The 17,556-nt window shown below is 42.7% G+C and overlaps 1 protein-coding gene across 1 annotated transcript in view; it reads left to right on the top strand.

Moving 5' to 3' along the window:
* Nucleotides 1-17,556, top strand: part of cntn3b (contactin 3b) — a 92,824-nt gene that overhangs the window by 11,134 nt on the left and 64,134 nt on the right. Inside the window, exons 2-3 of the mRNA XM_028023452.1 lie at nt 1,307-1,441; nt 10,917-11,052. Of these exons, the coding sequence (XP_027879253.1) occupies nt 1,387-1,441; nt 10,917-11,052 (191 nt within the window). The 5' untranslated portion in view covers nt 1,307-1,386. The remainder of the gene's footprint in view (nt 1-1,306; nt 1,442-10,916; nt 11,053-17,556) is intronic.

The following is a 17,556-nucleotide window of genomic DNA, read 5'->3' as shown; positions in this document are numbered from 1 at the left end:
CTCTCCAGACACCAACGTCCACGGAATGGACATGATGTACTGTATTTCTGGGTTTAAACCAATAAAAAACAAGGCATTTTTTATTTGAATGATTTTTGTTACTGACTAGTTTCTGAGTGACAAATGACATTGAAGTTCTAAATTTTAGCGTGATATGAGTGAGCTTCAGTCATCAATATTGCTTTAAAACTTGAGAAGGCAAAGAGTCTGTTTTTCATCAAAAATATCAATTTAAGTTTATGGTAGTCTTAATAAAATTGCTCTTTGTATAATTTTAAGCATTTCCAGTGATAGTATTTGAAGTTACTTTAAAAATATGTTCTATTTTTAAATTGTATGACTTTTAAGTTGAGTGTCCATCCCAGTGGAAACATTAAATATGTTTACAATGCAAAGTAAAAAGATCTGTAAACATTGGTTTATTTTTATGTTTTTATGAGTATAAACTCTAACTTTCATGAACGACTTGTAAGAAAATATATATATATATATTTCCCATTATTTCATTGCTGACAGTAAAAATTAGTTCAATGAAAATAATTTTGTTCTTTACATAAAGAATCAGGTCTGAAGGGTTAAAAGAGCATGTTCCAACAGGATGAGTAGCAAAATTAGCTTCATGTTTAAAACCGTTTTGCATTTCATCCTTAATTGGGTAACAATGATTACTTTTTTTTCTTACTTACAATGCCAGTGCTCTGCTAATGTTTTGCCGTTTCTGGTTGTCCTGTGCTGCTTGTTAGTCTAATCATTTTTCAGACGCGAAAAGAAAAGCAGCAATGATGTTGCTTAATAGGACACCAAACACATTGTTAAAGTAGGAAGAGGCGTTTTGTAGAGTGCTGGTGCAAAGTCTGCCAGCTCCTATTAACAGTCAAATTGGGGGAGAGAAAAGTTGTTCTGTTTTTATTTTTTTATTTTTTATTTTTTTGAGGTCAATCATTTCCTTTTTCCCTCGCTGCTCTTTAAAGCTGAAAGAATCTGCTTGTTAGGCGGCGCGGGAAGCAGCCGCAGCAAAAGAAAATGCAGCTATTTAGCAGCTGCTGCTTCTTCTGCACCACCTGGAAAAAACTGCACTGCCGGCTTGTATATCATCACACTTTATCCGTTCGCGTCTCCTGTTTCTCCACTCGTCTCCTCAGTACTTTCTCAAGAATCTCATTCCCCCTCAATCGGTGAAACTCAAAAATAATAAGAAGCAATTATGTAACTTAGTAGCGCTGTAATCATGTTTTTTTATGTATGCTTGTCGTATTTAGATCAAAATGTCACATTTTAATCACACCCATAATTACTTTCTCTTCAGATTAAATTCTTTTATTCAGCGGAGAGCATTCCATTCAGAAGCAATTGGATGAGAGACTCATTAGCCCTCGGCAACTAAAGATGATGTTACCATGGAAACAAATTGTTCTGCTATCAATCACCGGATGCCTTGCAGGTAAGACATCTTAGCACATATTGTATTTCAGTCTCAGTACACCACAGCTTGCTGTCATGGTTGATGTCACCAGAACATTTCCTCTAAAAATGTGTCTGGGGTATATTCATTACACACGATTACTTTTTTGCCGCTTCTGCGTTTTCTCTGTGGTGTAACAGAAAAATGCCACACTGCTGGGTAAAAATATTGGCCCCCAGAATTTTTTTGTCATGTTTCAGTGTGTCATATCATCAGTACCTTTTTAACTTAAGATAAAAATAGAGTACATATGTTAAGGACTTATGCTCTCTGTTTGTCAGTGAGAAATCCAAATAAATCTTAAAAAATCTGGACAATTGCAGTTATTGTATACGACAGAATGTTAGGGCCATGCAAAAAAAATGTTTTCAGTTCAAAAATAAAATCATAATATTACAAGGCTAAAGTCATAATCATGTAAGAATAAACATGCTCTTTCCACTGCACTCTAAATGAAAGTCTCTTTTGTATCAAGGACGGTTCCTTTAACATATTCTTTAAAGACGAGACGACAGAATCAGAACAAATTCTAATAACCTGAGAAGCTGCATAGAGCATAAAGGTTATACTGATTAAACTGAAGGGATTACATGGATGTACGGCCTTCCAGCATGATGTCCTTCACCATTCCCCTGGTGTCCTGCTGCACATTCAGAGTCCACTGCACAGACACCTGGGACTCCTGTTCCCGTTCCTGTTTATGGTCTGTCCAGATCATTATCGGGATCCATGCAATGAATCCAGCCTCACGTTTTAGCCCAATCTACTTTCCAGCGCGAATCATTCTGCCCTTGCACAGCCACCTGGGATTCGAGGAGGAGAGGCACAGACACTCAACCAGAATGTCAGCCCTTGTTCAAATGACATTGTAGCTCCCAGTGAATGTTATTCAAATTGGCTCATGGGTAATTCAAGCTCTTCGCCCAAGGGAGAGACAGATCCAAGTGGTCTCTCCCTCTCCCCTGTGGACGAGCGTTTTTAGCAGGGCCTCGCTCTCTGTCTGTGGGTGCTGGTTCTTACTAAGTGTTATGACTGTAAAACGGTAGCACCTATAATGCTGCTCTTATCAACAGTCTGTAATGGCTTACTGAAGTGTTCAAGGTCCTTAAAGGGGCAGTGTTATATATTTTCCAGGCACATATTGCCATTTTACCTTCAGTTGTTATAAAAATGTTATATATATCAAATATGGCTTGAACAAATTGACTGCATATTTTAATGTTTTGAAATTGGGCCTCTGTCTCTTTAAAGTCTCCTGCTCTTTCTGAAATTCAGCCTTCAGGAAGTCGTCACAACATGGCTCCTCTATGAACCTTTACCAACGTTTTACCAGCTCAGCAGATTCACAGTTCAACCAGGTGTTTGCTAACTGATGCTGGCTAGTCTGGAGGAGCTGAATGAATCTTTCCACCCAGGCGATTTGCACAGCTGAATGGTTTCCATGGTGATTAAAGAATGTATCAAACATGTATGAAAGAATCCAGATATATTTTATATAATATTGCCTCTTTAGATATATTTGCATTATTCCATCCACAAACACAACATAGGAATGGCTTGTGGTCTACAAAGACAGAAGAGAAATAAAACAACCCCTAAAATTTGTAGTACCCCATTTCTGTCTATATTTCATAAAGAAGGAAGTTGCACTCAATGTCTTCCTCTGAGGTTTTCATGGGTGTGGTGGCTTTGAAAGTGCAGAGTGAAAGTGAAAATGGAACAAATGTTTCCATTCAACTGAATGAAAACACTTTAAGTTCAAACCCAAATGGGAAACTATGGCAAAAGTTTTTCAATTAACTTTTATGCAATCTGACTGAACTTCAACTCTTCTGCAAAGAACCATGTATGTAGATGTGAAGACACTAATTGGTCCTAATATTCCTTCAAGTGGAACACAAATGCAGATTCAACTTTCCATATTTTATTTTGTGAAAACATGATCAAAATTACTTATTGTTTTCTTCCCTGTCCATAACTGTGCACTGCTTTGTGTAGGCTTGTCACGTGAAAATGCAAAACAGTGTGTAATTATAATGTAACCATTGTACACTTATGGTTAACCATAAGGCTATCTTCAAATCTGTATTAGAAAATTTTAAAAAATCATATGAATAATGTGTGTTTATTCTATGTACAAAAATTTCAGCACTATTACAGAAGTACAGTGCTAAGAGGGCTAACCATGTTGCTGTGCTGCGAATTAGAAACCAGAAAATAAGCGTAGACATTTCACTGATTATCAGTTCAGCACTTACAATTGACATTAGCAGTGATCTTAAATTTTTTTTTTACCATTCATCATTCTCAACACAGGCCATCTTTCATGATCTGCAGACATGTTATAGGCATTTCTTGTCAGAGAGGGAAAAAGAAATATTGGCTTTACCCACCACCCGCCCCAAAAACCAATTTGTGCTTGCCAGACTCTGCAGGAAAACTTGTGGGAGTATAATTAGAAAGACTAAATAAAAAAACATTTGTTGTTGGAAGCATTGCCTGAAGAAGAAAAATATTTTCTATAAAAAAATATATACATGAAAGTAAAAATTACATTTACAAAACTGTTTTTATTAATTCTATAACTTCATGGGGTAATATGTAATGTGTAGAAGGCACAGTATTATGTAAGGTTGACTTTTTTAGCTCTAGATCATGCTATAATGTTATTCCCTCACCAAAAACGTACCTGGAGTGTTGCCTTGATTCATTCATGCATGTTTGAGAAATCCTTTAATCTCCATGGCAACCATTCAGCTATGCAAAACGCCTGGGTGGCCCTAGCTCCACCTTCAATGATGAAACTCCTCCTGCAGCTTCCAAGCTTCCGCCTCATAGAGCTTGACTCCCCCACTCAGCTCCTTCAGACTAGCCAACAGCAATTAGCAAAAACCTGGTAAAACTGAGCATCTGCTGAGCTCAATATAGGAACTACTTCTTAGAGCAATGCTGATAAAAACATTTTTAAAGGATTACTAGAGGAGCCATGTTGTGATGTCATCCTGAAGGTGGTTTTTCAGAAAGATCAGGAGTTTTTAAAGAGACAGAGGCCCAATTTTAAGGTGTTAAATCACAAAGTCAAATTTCTTTTAAGTCACATTTGATATATGTAGCAGTTTTTAACAACTGAAGGTAACAGTTATTCAATTGTGCTTCCAAAGGGCACTATGTGCCTGGAAAACACATGATACTACATCTTTAAGAAAATGTACAGAAGTAATATTAAAAAATGTTTCTAAGTACTAGAACTTTCCTAAATACGCACTTCTTTCCTTGCTTGTTTGTTTCTCTGTATCTGTTTTTTTTTTTTTTTTTCGTTCCAAAGCAGCCCCTCTTCTCTCCCCTTAGCAGCAGTCTGGGCTCATTGTCCTGTCTGACTTCTCAACCTGTTTTGATTTGGTGACATATTTTTACCACGTGCAGAAATGGCTAGCCACATGCCTCAATCTGCTAGCAGTAGTATATTAATTAGACCTTCTCCGGCCGTCTGTTGGCTCCGCGTTGATTTCGTACCAGATTGTTTTTCACATCCCTTCGCTTTAGGCTGCCTGCAAATGAGTGCCTCTCCTTATGGCCCTTTATTAGCTGGTACGCGTGTAGCATGACATGGAAATTTGTAAAATAGAACTTTCTGCTTCATACTTTGACTTACTGCAAATAAATGTTCACTAAATAGTATGACATTTGTGAAAAATGTATGCGAGCATTAGGAGTTGCCTCTTGTTGAGCGCTTAACTTTAGCCTTCAACTGCTTTTGTTGTTAGATTGTCTTGAACTGACAATTAATGATAAACACCTCTATTATATTATGTCAATCAGTCGGCTATTGGCATAATCAGCAATCTCACAGAAGCCAGCTCTGCGAGACTCATTAGACTCATCTCTTAGACACCTCAGCTAAGTAAACATTAGAGAAAACATAATAAGGCATAAGTGACATGTGCTGCTAGAGGTTCTGCAGGTGTCTGTCAGAAGAGAAAGATGACTTACACTGCAGAAAATATCAAATCTTACCAAGTAATTTTGGTCTAGTTTCTATAGCAAATATCATGATACACTTGAAATAAAACCAAACTAGCATACAAGTAACTTTTCAGCAAGATATAGGAGCTTGTATTAAGTAAAAAAACTAGTTTCACTGACAGATTATTTTACTTATAACGTGGGAAAAATGTCTTGTTATAAGAAAAATATTCTGCCAGTGGAACTAGTACATTTTCATCAATATAAGAAATTATTTATTAAAAACAAGCTGCTATCTCTCACTGAAAAGTTATTTGTAAGTTTGCTTAATTTTCAAGTGAACTAAAACATTTGCGCTGCAAACTAGAGCAAAAACACTTGGTAAGATTTAGTGTTTTTGCAACTGTTAAGCGGTTAAGCTTTTTCCCTCTACGAAGTGTCGATGTAGCAGTTACCCAAGCACTTATCTGTCAAACAAAACAGTGAGTTTTACCTGATATGTTTTTATATTAACCATTTACAACTTAATTGCAAGAAGCTAATGCTAAGTAATGTAGCAGAAATGACAGAAATTCACTTCAAATCAATTCAAGAATACTTTATTTGTCCTGAAGGGAAAATAAATGTTGTAACTCAAATTAGAAAGATTTCTTAAAAGAGCTGTTGTAGATGCTGATGGCTGTGAGCAGGGTCTCCTGTTGCAGTCTGTATTACAGCAGATCTGAAGTTTGCTCTGACTGAAGACTCTCTCTTCTCATGTAGAATCTTCTATGGTTGTGCATAATGTTTTTCATTTTAGGATGAATTATTTTTTGCAAGAGAAAGCAAAGAATGAATTCCATCCATCCATCCATCCATCCATCCATCTTCTTCCGCTTATCCGAGGTCGGGTCGCGGGGGTAGCAGCTTCAGAAGGGAGGCCCAGACTTCCCTCTCCCCAGCCACTTCTTCCAGCTCCTCCGGGGGAATCCCGAGGCGTTCCCAGGCCAGTCGAGAGACATAGTCCCTCCAGCGTGTCCTGGGTCTTCCCCGGGGCCTCCTCCCGGTGGGACGTGCCCGGAACACCTCACCAGGGAGGCGTCCAGGAGGCATCCTGACCAGATGCCCAAGCCACCTCAACTGGCTCCTCTCGATGTGAAGGAGCAGCGGCTCTACTCTGAGTCCCTCCCGGATGACTGAGCTTCTCACCCTATCTCTAAGGGAGAGCCCAGCCACCCTACGGAGAAAACCCATTTCGGCCGCTTGTATCCGCGATCTCGTTCTTTCGGTCATGACCCAAAGCTCATGACCATAGATGAGGGTGGGAACGTAGATCGACTGGTAAATCGAGAGCTTCGCTTTTTGGCTCAGCTCTCTCTTCACCACGACGGACCGGTACAGCGCCCGCTTGACAGCAGACGCTGCGCCAATCCGCCTGTCGATCTCCCGCTCCCTTCTTCCCCCATTCGTGAACAAGATCCCGAGATACTTAAACTCCTCCACTTGGGGCAGGACACCCCCCCTGACCCGGAGAAGGCACTCTACCCTTTTCCGGCTCAAGACCATGGCCTCGGATTTGGAGGCACTGATCCCCATCCCGGCCGCTTCACACTCGGCTGCGAACCGATCCAGCGAGAGCTGCAGATCACGATCTGATGAAGCCAAAAGGACCACATCGTCTGCGAAAAGCAGAGATGAGATCCTGAGGCCACCAAATCGGATCCCCTCAACACCTTGGCTGCGCCTAGAAATTCTGTCCATGAAAGTGATGAACAGAATCGGTGACAAAGGGCAGCCCTGGCGGAGTCCAACTCTCACCGGAAACGAGCCCGACTTACTGCCGGCAATGCGGACCAGACTCTGACACCGGTCATACAGGGACCTGACAGCCCGTATCAAAGGGCCCGGTACCCCATACTCCCGGAGAACCCCCCACAGGGCTCCCCGAGGGACACGGTCGAACGCCTTCTCCAAGTCCACAAAACACATGTAGACTGGTTGGGCGAACTCCCATGCACCCTCCAGGACCCTGCTGAGGGTGTAGAGCTGGTCCAGTGTTCCACGACCAGGACGAAAACCACACTGCTCTTCCTGAATCCGAGGTTCGACTATCCGACGGACCCTCCTCTCCAGGACCCCTGAATAGACCTTGCCAGGGAGGCTTAAGAGTGTGACCCCTCTATAATTGGAGCACACCCTCCGGTCCCCCTTTTTGAACAGGGGGACCACCACCCCAGTCTGCCAATCCAGGGGAACTGCCCCCGATGTCCATGCGATATTGCAGAGTCGCGTCAACCAACACAACCCTACAACATCCAGAGCCTTAAGGAACTCCGGGCGGATCTCATCCACCCCCGGGGCCTTGCCCCGGGGGTGGATTTAACCACCTCGGCGACCTCGCCCCCAGAGATTGGAGAGCCCAACCCAGAGTCCCCAGGCTCCGCTTCCTCAGTGGGAGGCATGTTGGTGGGATTGAGGAGGTCTTCGAAGTACTCTGCCCACCGGCCCACAACGTCCCGAGTAGAGGTCAGCAGCACACCATCCCCACTATAAACAGTGTTGGTGCTGCACCGCTTCCCCCCCCTGAGACGCCGGATGGTGGACCAGAATCGCCTCGAAGCCGTGCGGAAGTCTTTCTCCATGGCCTCTCCAAACTCCTCCCACACCCGAGTTTTTGCCTCAGCAACCGCCCGAGCTGCATGCCGCTTCGCCCGCCGGTACCCATCAGCAGCTTCCGGAGTCCCACAGGCCAAAAGGCTCGATAGGACTCCTTCTTCAGCCTGACGGCATCCCTCACCGAAGGTGTCCACCAACGGGTTCGAGGGTTGCCGCCGCGACAGGCACCGACAACCTTGCGGCCACAGCTCCGATCGGCCGCCTCGACAATGGAGGCACGGAACACGGTCCACTCAGACTCCATGTCCCCCACCTTCCCCGGGACGTGTTCGAAGTTTTGCCGGAGATGGGAGTTAAAGCTCCGTCTCACAGGGGATTCCACCAGACGTTCCCAGCAGACCCTCACAACACGTTTGGGCCTGCCAGGTCTGACCGGCTTTCGCCCCCGCCACCGGAGCCAACTCACCACCAGGTAGTGGTCAGTGGACAGCTCCGCACCTCTCTTCACCCGAGTGTCCAAGACATACGGCCGCAGATCCAATGAAACGATGACAAAGTCGATCATCAAACTGCGGCCTAGGGTGTCCTGGTGCCAAGTGCACATATGGACACCCTTATGCTTGAACATGGTGTTCGTTATGGACAATCCATGGCGAGCACAGAAGTCCAGCAACAGAACACCGCTCGAGTTCAGGTCGGGTGGGCCGTTCCTCCCAACCACGCCCCTCCAGGTCTCACTGTCGTTGCCCACGTGAGCGTTGAAGTCCCCCAGCAGAACAAGGGAGTCCCCAGGAGGAGCACTCTCCAGTACCCCCTCTAAGGACTCCAAAAAGGGTGGGTAATCTGAACTGTCGTTCGGCCCGTAAGCACAAACGACAGTCAGAACCCGTCCCCCCACCCGTAGGCGGAGGGATCCTACCCTCTCGTTCACCGGGTAAACCCCAACGTACAGGCGCCGAGATGGGGAGCAACAAGTATGCCCACTCCTGCCCGACGTCTCTCTCCCTGGGCAACTCCAGAGTGGAAGTATGTCCAGCCCCTCTCAAGGAGACTGGTTCCAGAACCAGAGCCATGCGTCGAGGTGAGACCGACTATTTCTAGCCGGAACCTCTCGACCTCACGCACTAGCTCCGGCTCCTTCCCCACCAGAGAGGTGACATTCCACGTCCCAAGAGCCAGTTTCTGCAACCGAGGATCGGACCGCCAGGGTCCCCTCCCTTGGCCGCCACCCATCACACAGTGCACCCGACCCCTTTGGCCCCTCCCACGGGTGGTGGGCCCATGGGAGGGGGGGCCCATGTTTCCTCTTCGGGCTGAGCCCGGCCGGGCTCCATGGGTAAAAGCCCGGCCACCAGACGCTCGCCATCGTGCCCCCCCTCCAGGCCTGGCTCCAGAGTGGGGCCCCGGTGACCCGCGTCCGGGCGAGGGAACACCAAGTCCAAGGTTTTCCTTCATCATTGGGGTCTTCGGGCTGCACTTTGTCTGGTCCCTCACCTAGGACCTGTCTGCCTTGGGTGACCCTACCAGGGGCATGAAGCCCCAGACAGCATAGCTCCTAGGATCATTGGGGCACTCAAACCCCTCCACCACGATAAGGTGGCAGCCCATGGAGGAGAGAATGAATTCCAAAAGGAAAAAAAAAGACTCTTTTCAGTGTATTTTGCAAAACTGCAATGGAAACCTTATTTTGCATTACATGAGTCACATGATCAACAACCAAACATTAGTACTAGCAAAGAAAACTGAAGACGATGACAGGGAGTAGTTGGAGAATGATGTTTTTAATGACTAAACGCATAAACAAACTTATTCACATGTGATTTTTATTGCATTTCTTGTGTAATGGAAACGACACAATTGCAAAATCTCGTTTTTTCTTCCAGTCAGATGAGCCATGCTTAGAGACTCACTGCCTAAAGGGTTAGGGTGTAACCGACTCACTGCCTGAAGGGTTAGGGTGTAACCGACTCACTGCCTAAAGGATTAGGGTGTAACCGACTCACTGCCTAAAGGGTTAGGGTATAACCGACTCACTGCCTAAAGACGTGGATTAGAAAGATTGTTTCTGAGAATCAAGTCTCACTGAAGTCTTTGTTCAGGTCAACTTTGAACTTTTTGTTGCTGTGACTTTAATTATGTTCAAATCTCTATTACTGTCTTTGCAGATTTTATGACAGTCGAATGTAAAATCAGCAGGTTGTTATTGCAGGTTAACTACATATTATATATTGTGGAAGCAATATCAAACTTTGAAATATGTTATTGAAAATGCTGATGAAAAATCTGTTGCAATCTAAGTGCATCTTTCAAACAAGAAATACTTCCTCGTTCTATTTTCAAGAGGTAGCAGCATTTAAAAACCTTAGTATTTAAGGTATGAAAATCTAGAAAACTACCGCATTAAACAACATTTGCAACGTGTAGAGCCTTTTAAATAATTTCCAACCTGCATTTTTACTGAATTATATCCAAATCCAGGCATTCCTTCTGATTGTCAAACTTAACAGCTTCACTCTTCACTCAGTGAGTGCATGTTTGCATTAGCTTTTAATGCCTGGTAATAGTGAGAGGGATTTACTGAGCTTGCTGCAAGATAAACAAGCGTTGTATACAAGCAAGAACGCAGCCAGAGGACGGCTTCCTGCTGGATTCTCTGCACATCTTTGCAAAGAGCAACACTTTTTTTAGAAAAAGAGAAAGAGAGAGAGAGAGAGAGAGAGAGAGACGTACTGTATGGAGCACTCTGAAAAAGAATCCCAGATTGAATGATTTTGTTTTTCTGAAAGATTAACTTCTTTGTTCTGACATTGTGTGTTCTTCTAGCACTTTCTCCTTAAGGGTCAAAGAGACAGATTTTCTGGCTTGTACAAGTAAAAGACTTTTCTTTTCTCTGCAGCCTGTACAGAGGATGTCATATTTCAAGGGCCAAGATGGAGGACGGAGCCTGGTGACCTCATTTTGCCGATCAACACCCCGGACCACCAGGCGACTATTGCCTGTGAGGCGGAAGGGAGCCCCCGGCCTCGGTACAGGTACGCCACCACCGCTGCTAACTCTCCACCTCTGTGGCTAACTCTGCAATGCTGCATCATGCAGAGGAGAACTCAGTTTCCATTTTAATTGCTTCCATGCCGCTGGTTGCTTCTCTCTGTCTCCATTGGAAAATCAAAGACAGCACTGGAAGTTACTTGTTAATGACGTCTTCAGAAAAAAAAATATTTTCTGCTACAGAGAGAGAGAGAGATAAAGGATGAAGCTCGACAGGCTTCAAAGAAAGAATGGCTTAATTGACCGTCCATCTCTAATTGAAAAAAAAGAAAGCTTATCTATTTGGGGCTTGTGATGTGATTGTCAGAGTCAACTGTGGTTGATGAATATACCCACAACTAAAGATGATCGAGATTAACTTTGATTACGAAAAATATTTAAACAGCCACTTGCATTGAAGATTTATAAATTGGCGCAGGGCTTGAGAAATCATTAGATGAGAACAGGAAATCCCTCTGACTCATTTGCACCACAGATCCTTTGATAGGACTCTGGCTCTCCTCTGGCAGTGCATCGTGAATGAAAATGGCAGCTGTCTGTGGGCTTTTTTTTGTGGTGGATTGTGTGTCAGAGCTTGGTCAGCAGCATGTAGATGCTCAGCAAGCAGAGAAGAGAGCAGTAACCTTGTGAGTGACATTCGGTTAAATGCTTACATTTCCTATAATGCGCTGGAGCTGAAAACATGGTTGAGGCACTGCAGCGGGGGGCAGAGGTGGGAGTGGGAGAGTATCATTATACCTGTTGTGTAACCTGAGCCTTCCCGGCGATAAACGGGAAACTGTCACTTGCTTTATTTCACCCACAGCTTAATGGCCGCTGAAGTTCACTTGTGTTGTTGCAGAGCTGTTTTTCTTTTGATGTTTTAAAGGGATCATTTAAAATTGTCAAATTGAGGTTCTGCTTAAAGTTTATAAGCAGTTTCTTATAGCTCATTTGGAAGCTTAATGTTCAGAGTTCAATCAGTCTTAAAGGCATTAAAGGTGAAAATAGTCCAAAAACCTTCAAATGTAATTTATCTTCCCTTCCAGTTGTTGGCACTGCTAACTAGTTAGCTTTGCTAACCCCAAAAGCACCAATCATAAACATAAAGGCTAATGCTAGTGTTATGCTATCATGGTATTTAGCAGAAGCTAATGCTAAAACACTGAATTCATTAATGTTGATACCAAGCATGAGTCAAAAGGAGAAAGTGAGGAACCTCTGAAAACAATCCACATATGTGAATTCTTTTAATGTATTTATTGAATTAACGGCCCTGGATAATTGTTCATAAGTGAACAAATCACTAATCACTCAATAAGGTTTCTTGAAAGAAAATAGAGAACAGGAAGAGAGGAAACAGAGTTGATGCATAAACAGTCTCCATCCACTTTAAAACAACGTTAATTTAAATGTTGAACAACTTGAAGAAATCTTAATAACATAAACTTAAACATAAATGTTGAACTTTATTCACCTGAAGGTTGAATAAACACCTAAGTAAATATAATGTTTTAGAAGTTAAGACTAATTTAAGAAAATCTGTATACACTAAACATTTTCGGAGTTAGCAAAAGAGCTAAATGCTAATTGACAATTTAGTTTAGCAATTATCACATTAGCAGACTAGCAGTCCAGCAGATTAGCAGACAAGTGCCCATCACTCTTTTCCACAGAGTTAGCAACTGTTCCTAAAAATTAAGAAAAGGAGATACTCTTAGAAAGATAGATAGAAATATTTAAAGCAACTGTAGTCCAAGCAGGATGAACAGTTCAGGTTCCAACTCAGTCAGCCCAAGCTTCTTTTTTTAAAGAAATTTTCTGGATCTCTGAGTGTCTTGTTCAACACAGCCCAGTCTCTTGGCAGGCCAAGCTTTTGGAAGAGGAGTCAGAACAGGATTTGGGTCTAACTATGACAATGAGTTGACAGCGGGGGCAGGGGGAAGGTATCAACAATCACCTTAGTGTCAATATTGGAAATTTTCAATTTATCAATAAATCTGTATATCAACTATTTGGGAAATCGAAAACACACTCATATTTTGAGAAACTTGCTTATTATTTTAGGAAAGCTGTTGTAATCCAATTCAAAATACATTTGAAAGACTCTAACATTTTCTTCAAAGAGCTGTAGATTGAACAGTCTTTATGGAGGAAGGTTTGAAGAAACCTCCTCCTGAAGACACGGCTGTATGTATAAAGGTCCATTGAAGAGGATGTTCAGGGTTGTTTGTAATTTTCTTGATTTTATGAAGAATCCTTCTTTGCACAATAATCTCCAGATGTTCCACAGTCATCCCCCAAACAGAACTAGTCTTAACCTTTTGAATGACTGAACAAGTCTTAATCAACATCAGCCTTTAAGTCTAAGCTTTCCTCTCTTATTAGGATAGCCTTAGCAGAAAGTGAGGACAAGTTTGAAGGTGACTCAAATGTATTGTCTTCTGAAAGGCCTCAAAGTCATTTAATACTGTTGAGTTGAAAGCTATACACATGGTCTCTGGCATGAAGCAGCGTCCAACATGAACAGATTGCTAGGAGTAGTTAGCAGCTGTGACTGTCCCTGTTTACCAAAACAAACATCTTTTCACTGAATAGATCACCTGTCAGATCTACGGCTCGTTACACTTCAGTCCCAGTCCTTAGTCTAAAGAGAAGTCTGACGTCTTTGTTTTTGCAACCTCAGTTTTATTTAGAGTAAAATTCTGTCTAATTTTATTTGGCCTGTGAAACTGAGCTCAGTTTTTAAAAGAATGTTGTTTAATCAGTTAGATCATGATTTTATACCCAGTGGGCCAGATCTAACTAGCTAGCTAGCTAGTCTCTCTACACCCGACTCTGAAACCACCGTTGCGTTTGCATTTGGTTGTTGTTTATACATTAGTCGGGTTTAGAGAGTGAAAATAGTGTTTGCATAGCGTAATCCTTTCTGAAGTTTTCCCCAGACTAGACTTTAGCTTTAACCTGTTGGACCAAGTAATCTGGATGTATTCTACATGAAAATACCAAGAAAGATATCAACTACAAAAAGATAAAAGAATTTCCCTTTAAAAATTCAGAACCATCCCAGGATGATCTGCGGCCTCTACCAGAAAGCAGAGCTATGACGAAAAAACAGATTATTGCTGTTAGAGTGGATTGTCACATGAAAGCTGCGCCAATCAATATTTCATATGAACAATAGATCAAATGACATCATATAATAAGAAACGGATTGCTTGCCGTGACATACCCAAAGAGATTTACTGGTGGCTTGCAGATCCCATTAGTTTCCTCAGAGTGAATTGGTGTTTTCCATGTCATTGTTTTAGTTTATGTTCAGTCTCCACCTTTGTCAACCTTGCATCAAGCAACAGACTGCAACTCAATTCACATGACAGCAACAAATATCAGCAGCCCTCGTAAATAACCCCTGATTTGCTCACTCACCACCAGCTGTGTAGAGGCAAGCAACAAGCTAGCGTTTAGCAGCTAGTGTGCCAGCTGTGTTTGTCTGCAGTAGATGGAGAGCAAAACAAAGAGGGTTGACACAGGAACATGCTTGTCAGGTCACAGAAAAATGGCTCCCAATGAGTGTATAACTCAGTGTGTTTGGGTGTAAATTACAGAAAACTGGAGAACTTGTGATTTTAAAGCTCGTGTCCGTCACCGATATTCCATTTTTTGTACTCAGCTTTGGTTTGTGGAGCTGCAGAAAAAACAACATAACTCAGATTGTCAGTCTTCTTCTAGGTCAGCAGCTCCGACGCTTGGAGTCACTGCCCTCAATTATGAATATGAATAGAATGTGAGACCAGGTTTAAAAAGGACAAATTGATGTTAGAGTCAGCAAGCTCTTGTCATGTCAGATTGACATTTCTGGTAATGCTTTTAAAGATACTAGATTTTCTTTGCCTGTGTTTTAACTTTAAGGAATTTTTTTGTCCTTATTTTGGTTGCATCACTTTTTTTGACACTGATTGTCCTTGATGTGCTTCCCCTCAGGCAAGGAGATGACTTCTTTTCTCTTCATCTTTTTTTGCTCAAATGCAAAAATAGAAAGCACCAAACTTCCTGCAGTTTATTTTACTGATGATTAAATGAAAAGTTCAAAATGCCCCAAACAGGCTGAAAGAAATGCCCTGAGGAAGTGGACAAATTATTACTAGTAATAGAGTGGAAAGACTATTGAAATGAAAGCAAAAAGGATCAGCAGCTTCAAAAGCAGAACAACGAGATTCTACAACAGCTTCATCCCTCATCCCATAAGACTACTAAACTGCTATTAGTTTAATATTTTATTATATATATTACATTAATACTTTATTTATTGTTGGAGCCTTGCAACAAAATTTCTTTTGTTGCAAAAGACAGAACAAGCGATCTACGAGCTAATTTAAAAGTACAATTGAATGACAATAAACTTTGTCTACAAAAAAAGTAGAGAATAGACTGTACATGTAAATGTCAATTAATGTTGATATTAACATCCGTTTCCCTACATTTTATTATTATGTTTCTTACAAGTATTGCTTAGCAATTACAATATATTTTGAACATTAAATGACAGAAAATATGGGGTAGATAGGGCCAAAATAATTTAAACATGGATTTACAAAATGGAGAATTTGAAATGCATTATTTTAAGCTATACTGAAATATACACTGCTCAAAAAAAATAAAGGGAACACTCAAATAACACATCCTAGATCTGAATGAAAGAAATATTCTCATTGAATACTTTGTTCTGTACAAAGTTGAATGTGCTGACAACAAAATCACACAAAAATCATCAATGGAAATCAAATTTATTAACCAATGGAGGCCTGGATTTGGAGCCACACACAAAATTATAGTGAAATAACACTACACGCTGATCCAACTTTAATGTAATGTACTTAAAACAAGTCAAAATGAGGCTCAGTATTGTGTGTGGCCTCCACGTGCCTGTATGACCTCCCTACAACGCCTGGGCATGCTCCTGATGAGGTGGCGGATGGTCTCCTGAGGGATCTCCTCCCAGACCTGGACTAAAGCATCAGCCAACTCCTGGACAGTCTGTGGTGCAACGTGACGTTGGTGGATGGAGCGAGACATGATGTCCCAGATGTGCTCAATCGGATTCAGGTCTGGGGAACGGGCTGGCCAGTCCATAGCTTCAATGCCTTCATCTTGCAGGAACTGCTGACACACTCCAGCCACATGAGGTCTAGCATTGTCCTGCATTAGGAGGAACCCAGGGCCAACCGCACCAGCATATGGTCTCACAAGGGGTCTGAGGATCTCATCTCGGTACCTAATGGCAGTCAGGCTACCTCTGGTGAGCACATGGAGGGCTGTGCGGCCCTCCAAAGAAATGCCACCCCACACCATTACTGACCCACTGCCAAACCGGTCATGCTGAAGGATGTTGCAGGCAGCAGACCGCTCTCCACAGCGTCTCCAGACTCTGCCACGTCTGTCACATGTGCTCAGTGTGAACCTGCTTTCATCTGTGAAGAGCACAAGGCGCCAGTGGCGAATTTGCCAATCCTGGTGTTCTCTGGCAAATGCCAAGCGTCCTGCACGGTGTTGGGCTGTGAGCACAACCCCCATCTGTGGACGTCGGGCCCTCATACCATCCTCATGGAGTCGGTTTCTAACCGTTTGTGCAGACACATGCACATTTGCGGCCTGCTGGAGGTCATTTTGCAGGGCTCTGGCAGTGCTCCTCCTGTTCCTTCTTGCACAAAGGCGGAGGTAGCGGTCCTGCTGCTGGGTTGTTGCCCTCCTACGGCCTCCTCCACGTCTCCTGGTGTACTGACCTGTCTCCTGGTAGCGCCTCCAGCCTCTGGACACTACGCTGACAGACACAGCAAACCTTCTTGCCACAGCTCGCATTGATGTGCCATCCTGGATGAGCTGCACTACCTGAGCCACTTGTGTGGGTTGTGGAGTCCGTCTCATGCTACCACGAGTGTGAAAGCACCACCAACATTCAAAACTGACCAAAACATCAGCCGGACAGCATTGATACTGAGAAGTGGTCTGTGGTCCCAACTGCAGAACCACTCCTTTATTGAGTGTGTCTTGCTAATTGCCAATAATTTCCACCTGTTGTCTATTCCATTTGCACAACAGCAGGTGAAATTAATTGTCAATCAGTGTTGCTTCCTAAGTGGACAGTTTGATTTCACAGAAGTTTGATTTACTTGGAGTTATATTGTGTTGTTTAAGTGTTCCCTTTATTTTTTTGAGCAGTGTATTTGAACTTTAATAAATGATAGTGGCGACATTCTTGCTAGCCAGTGTAATACCTGAACCCCTTTCAGCTTGTGCTGGTTTTTACATTTCATTGCCATTATGTCAAAGCTTCTTGTGGAAAAATCTAAATGGAATTATGTCAAGCAGAGAAAAGTCCTTTATATGCTAACTTAAGCCAATGAGTGTAACATTTTCCATTAGCTGGGAGACATTGCTCAGGTACCTTTTTATATTAAGGAGTTAATCTAAATTATGGTTAAAACTATGAAGTAAAAATTTTATTTGTC

Source organism: Xiphophorus couchianus, chromosome 7 (genome assembly GCF_001444195.1).
Source record: "Xiphophorus couchianus chromosome 7, X_couchianus-1.0, whole genome shotgun sequence".
In the NCBI taxonomy this organism is placed as follows: Eukaryota; Metazoa; Chordata; class Actinopteri; order Cyprinodontiformes; family Poeciliidae; genus Xiphophorus; species Xiphophorus couchianus.
Note: the sequence above shows the minus strand (reverse complement) of the source record. Positions and strands in the feature narration are given on the sequence as shown.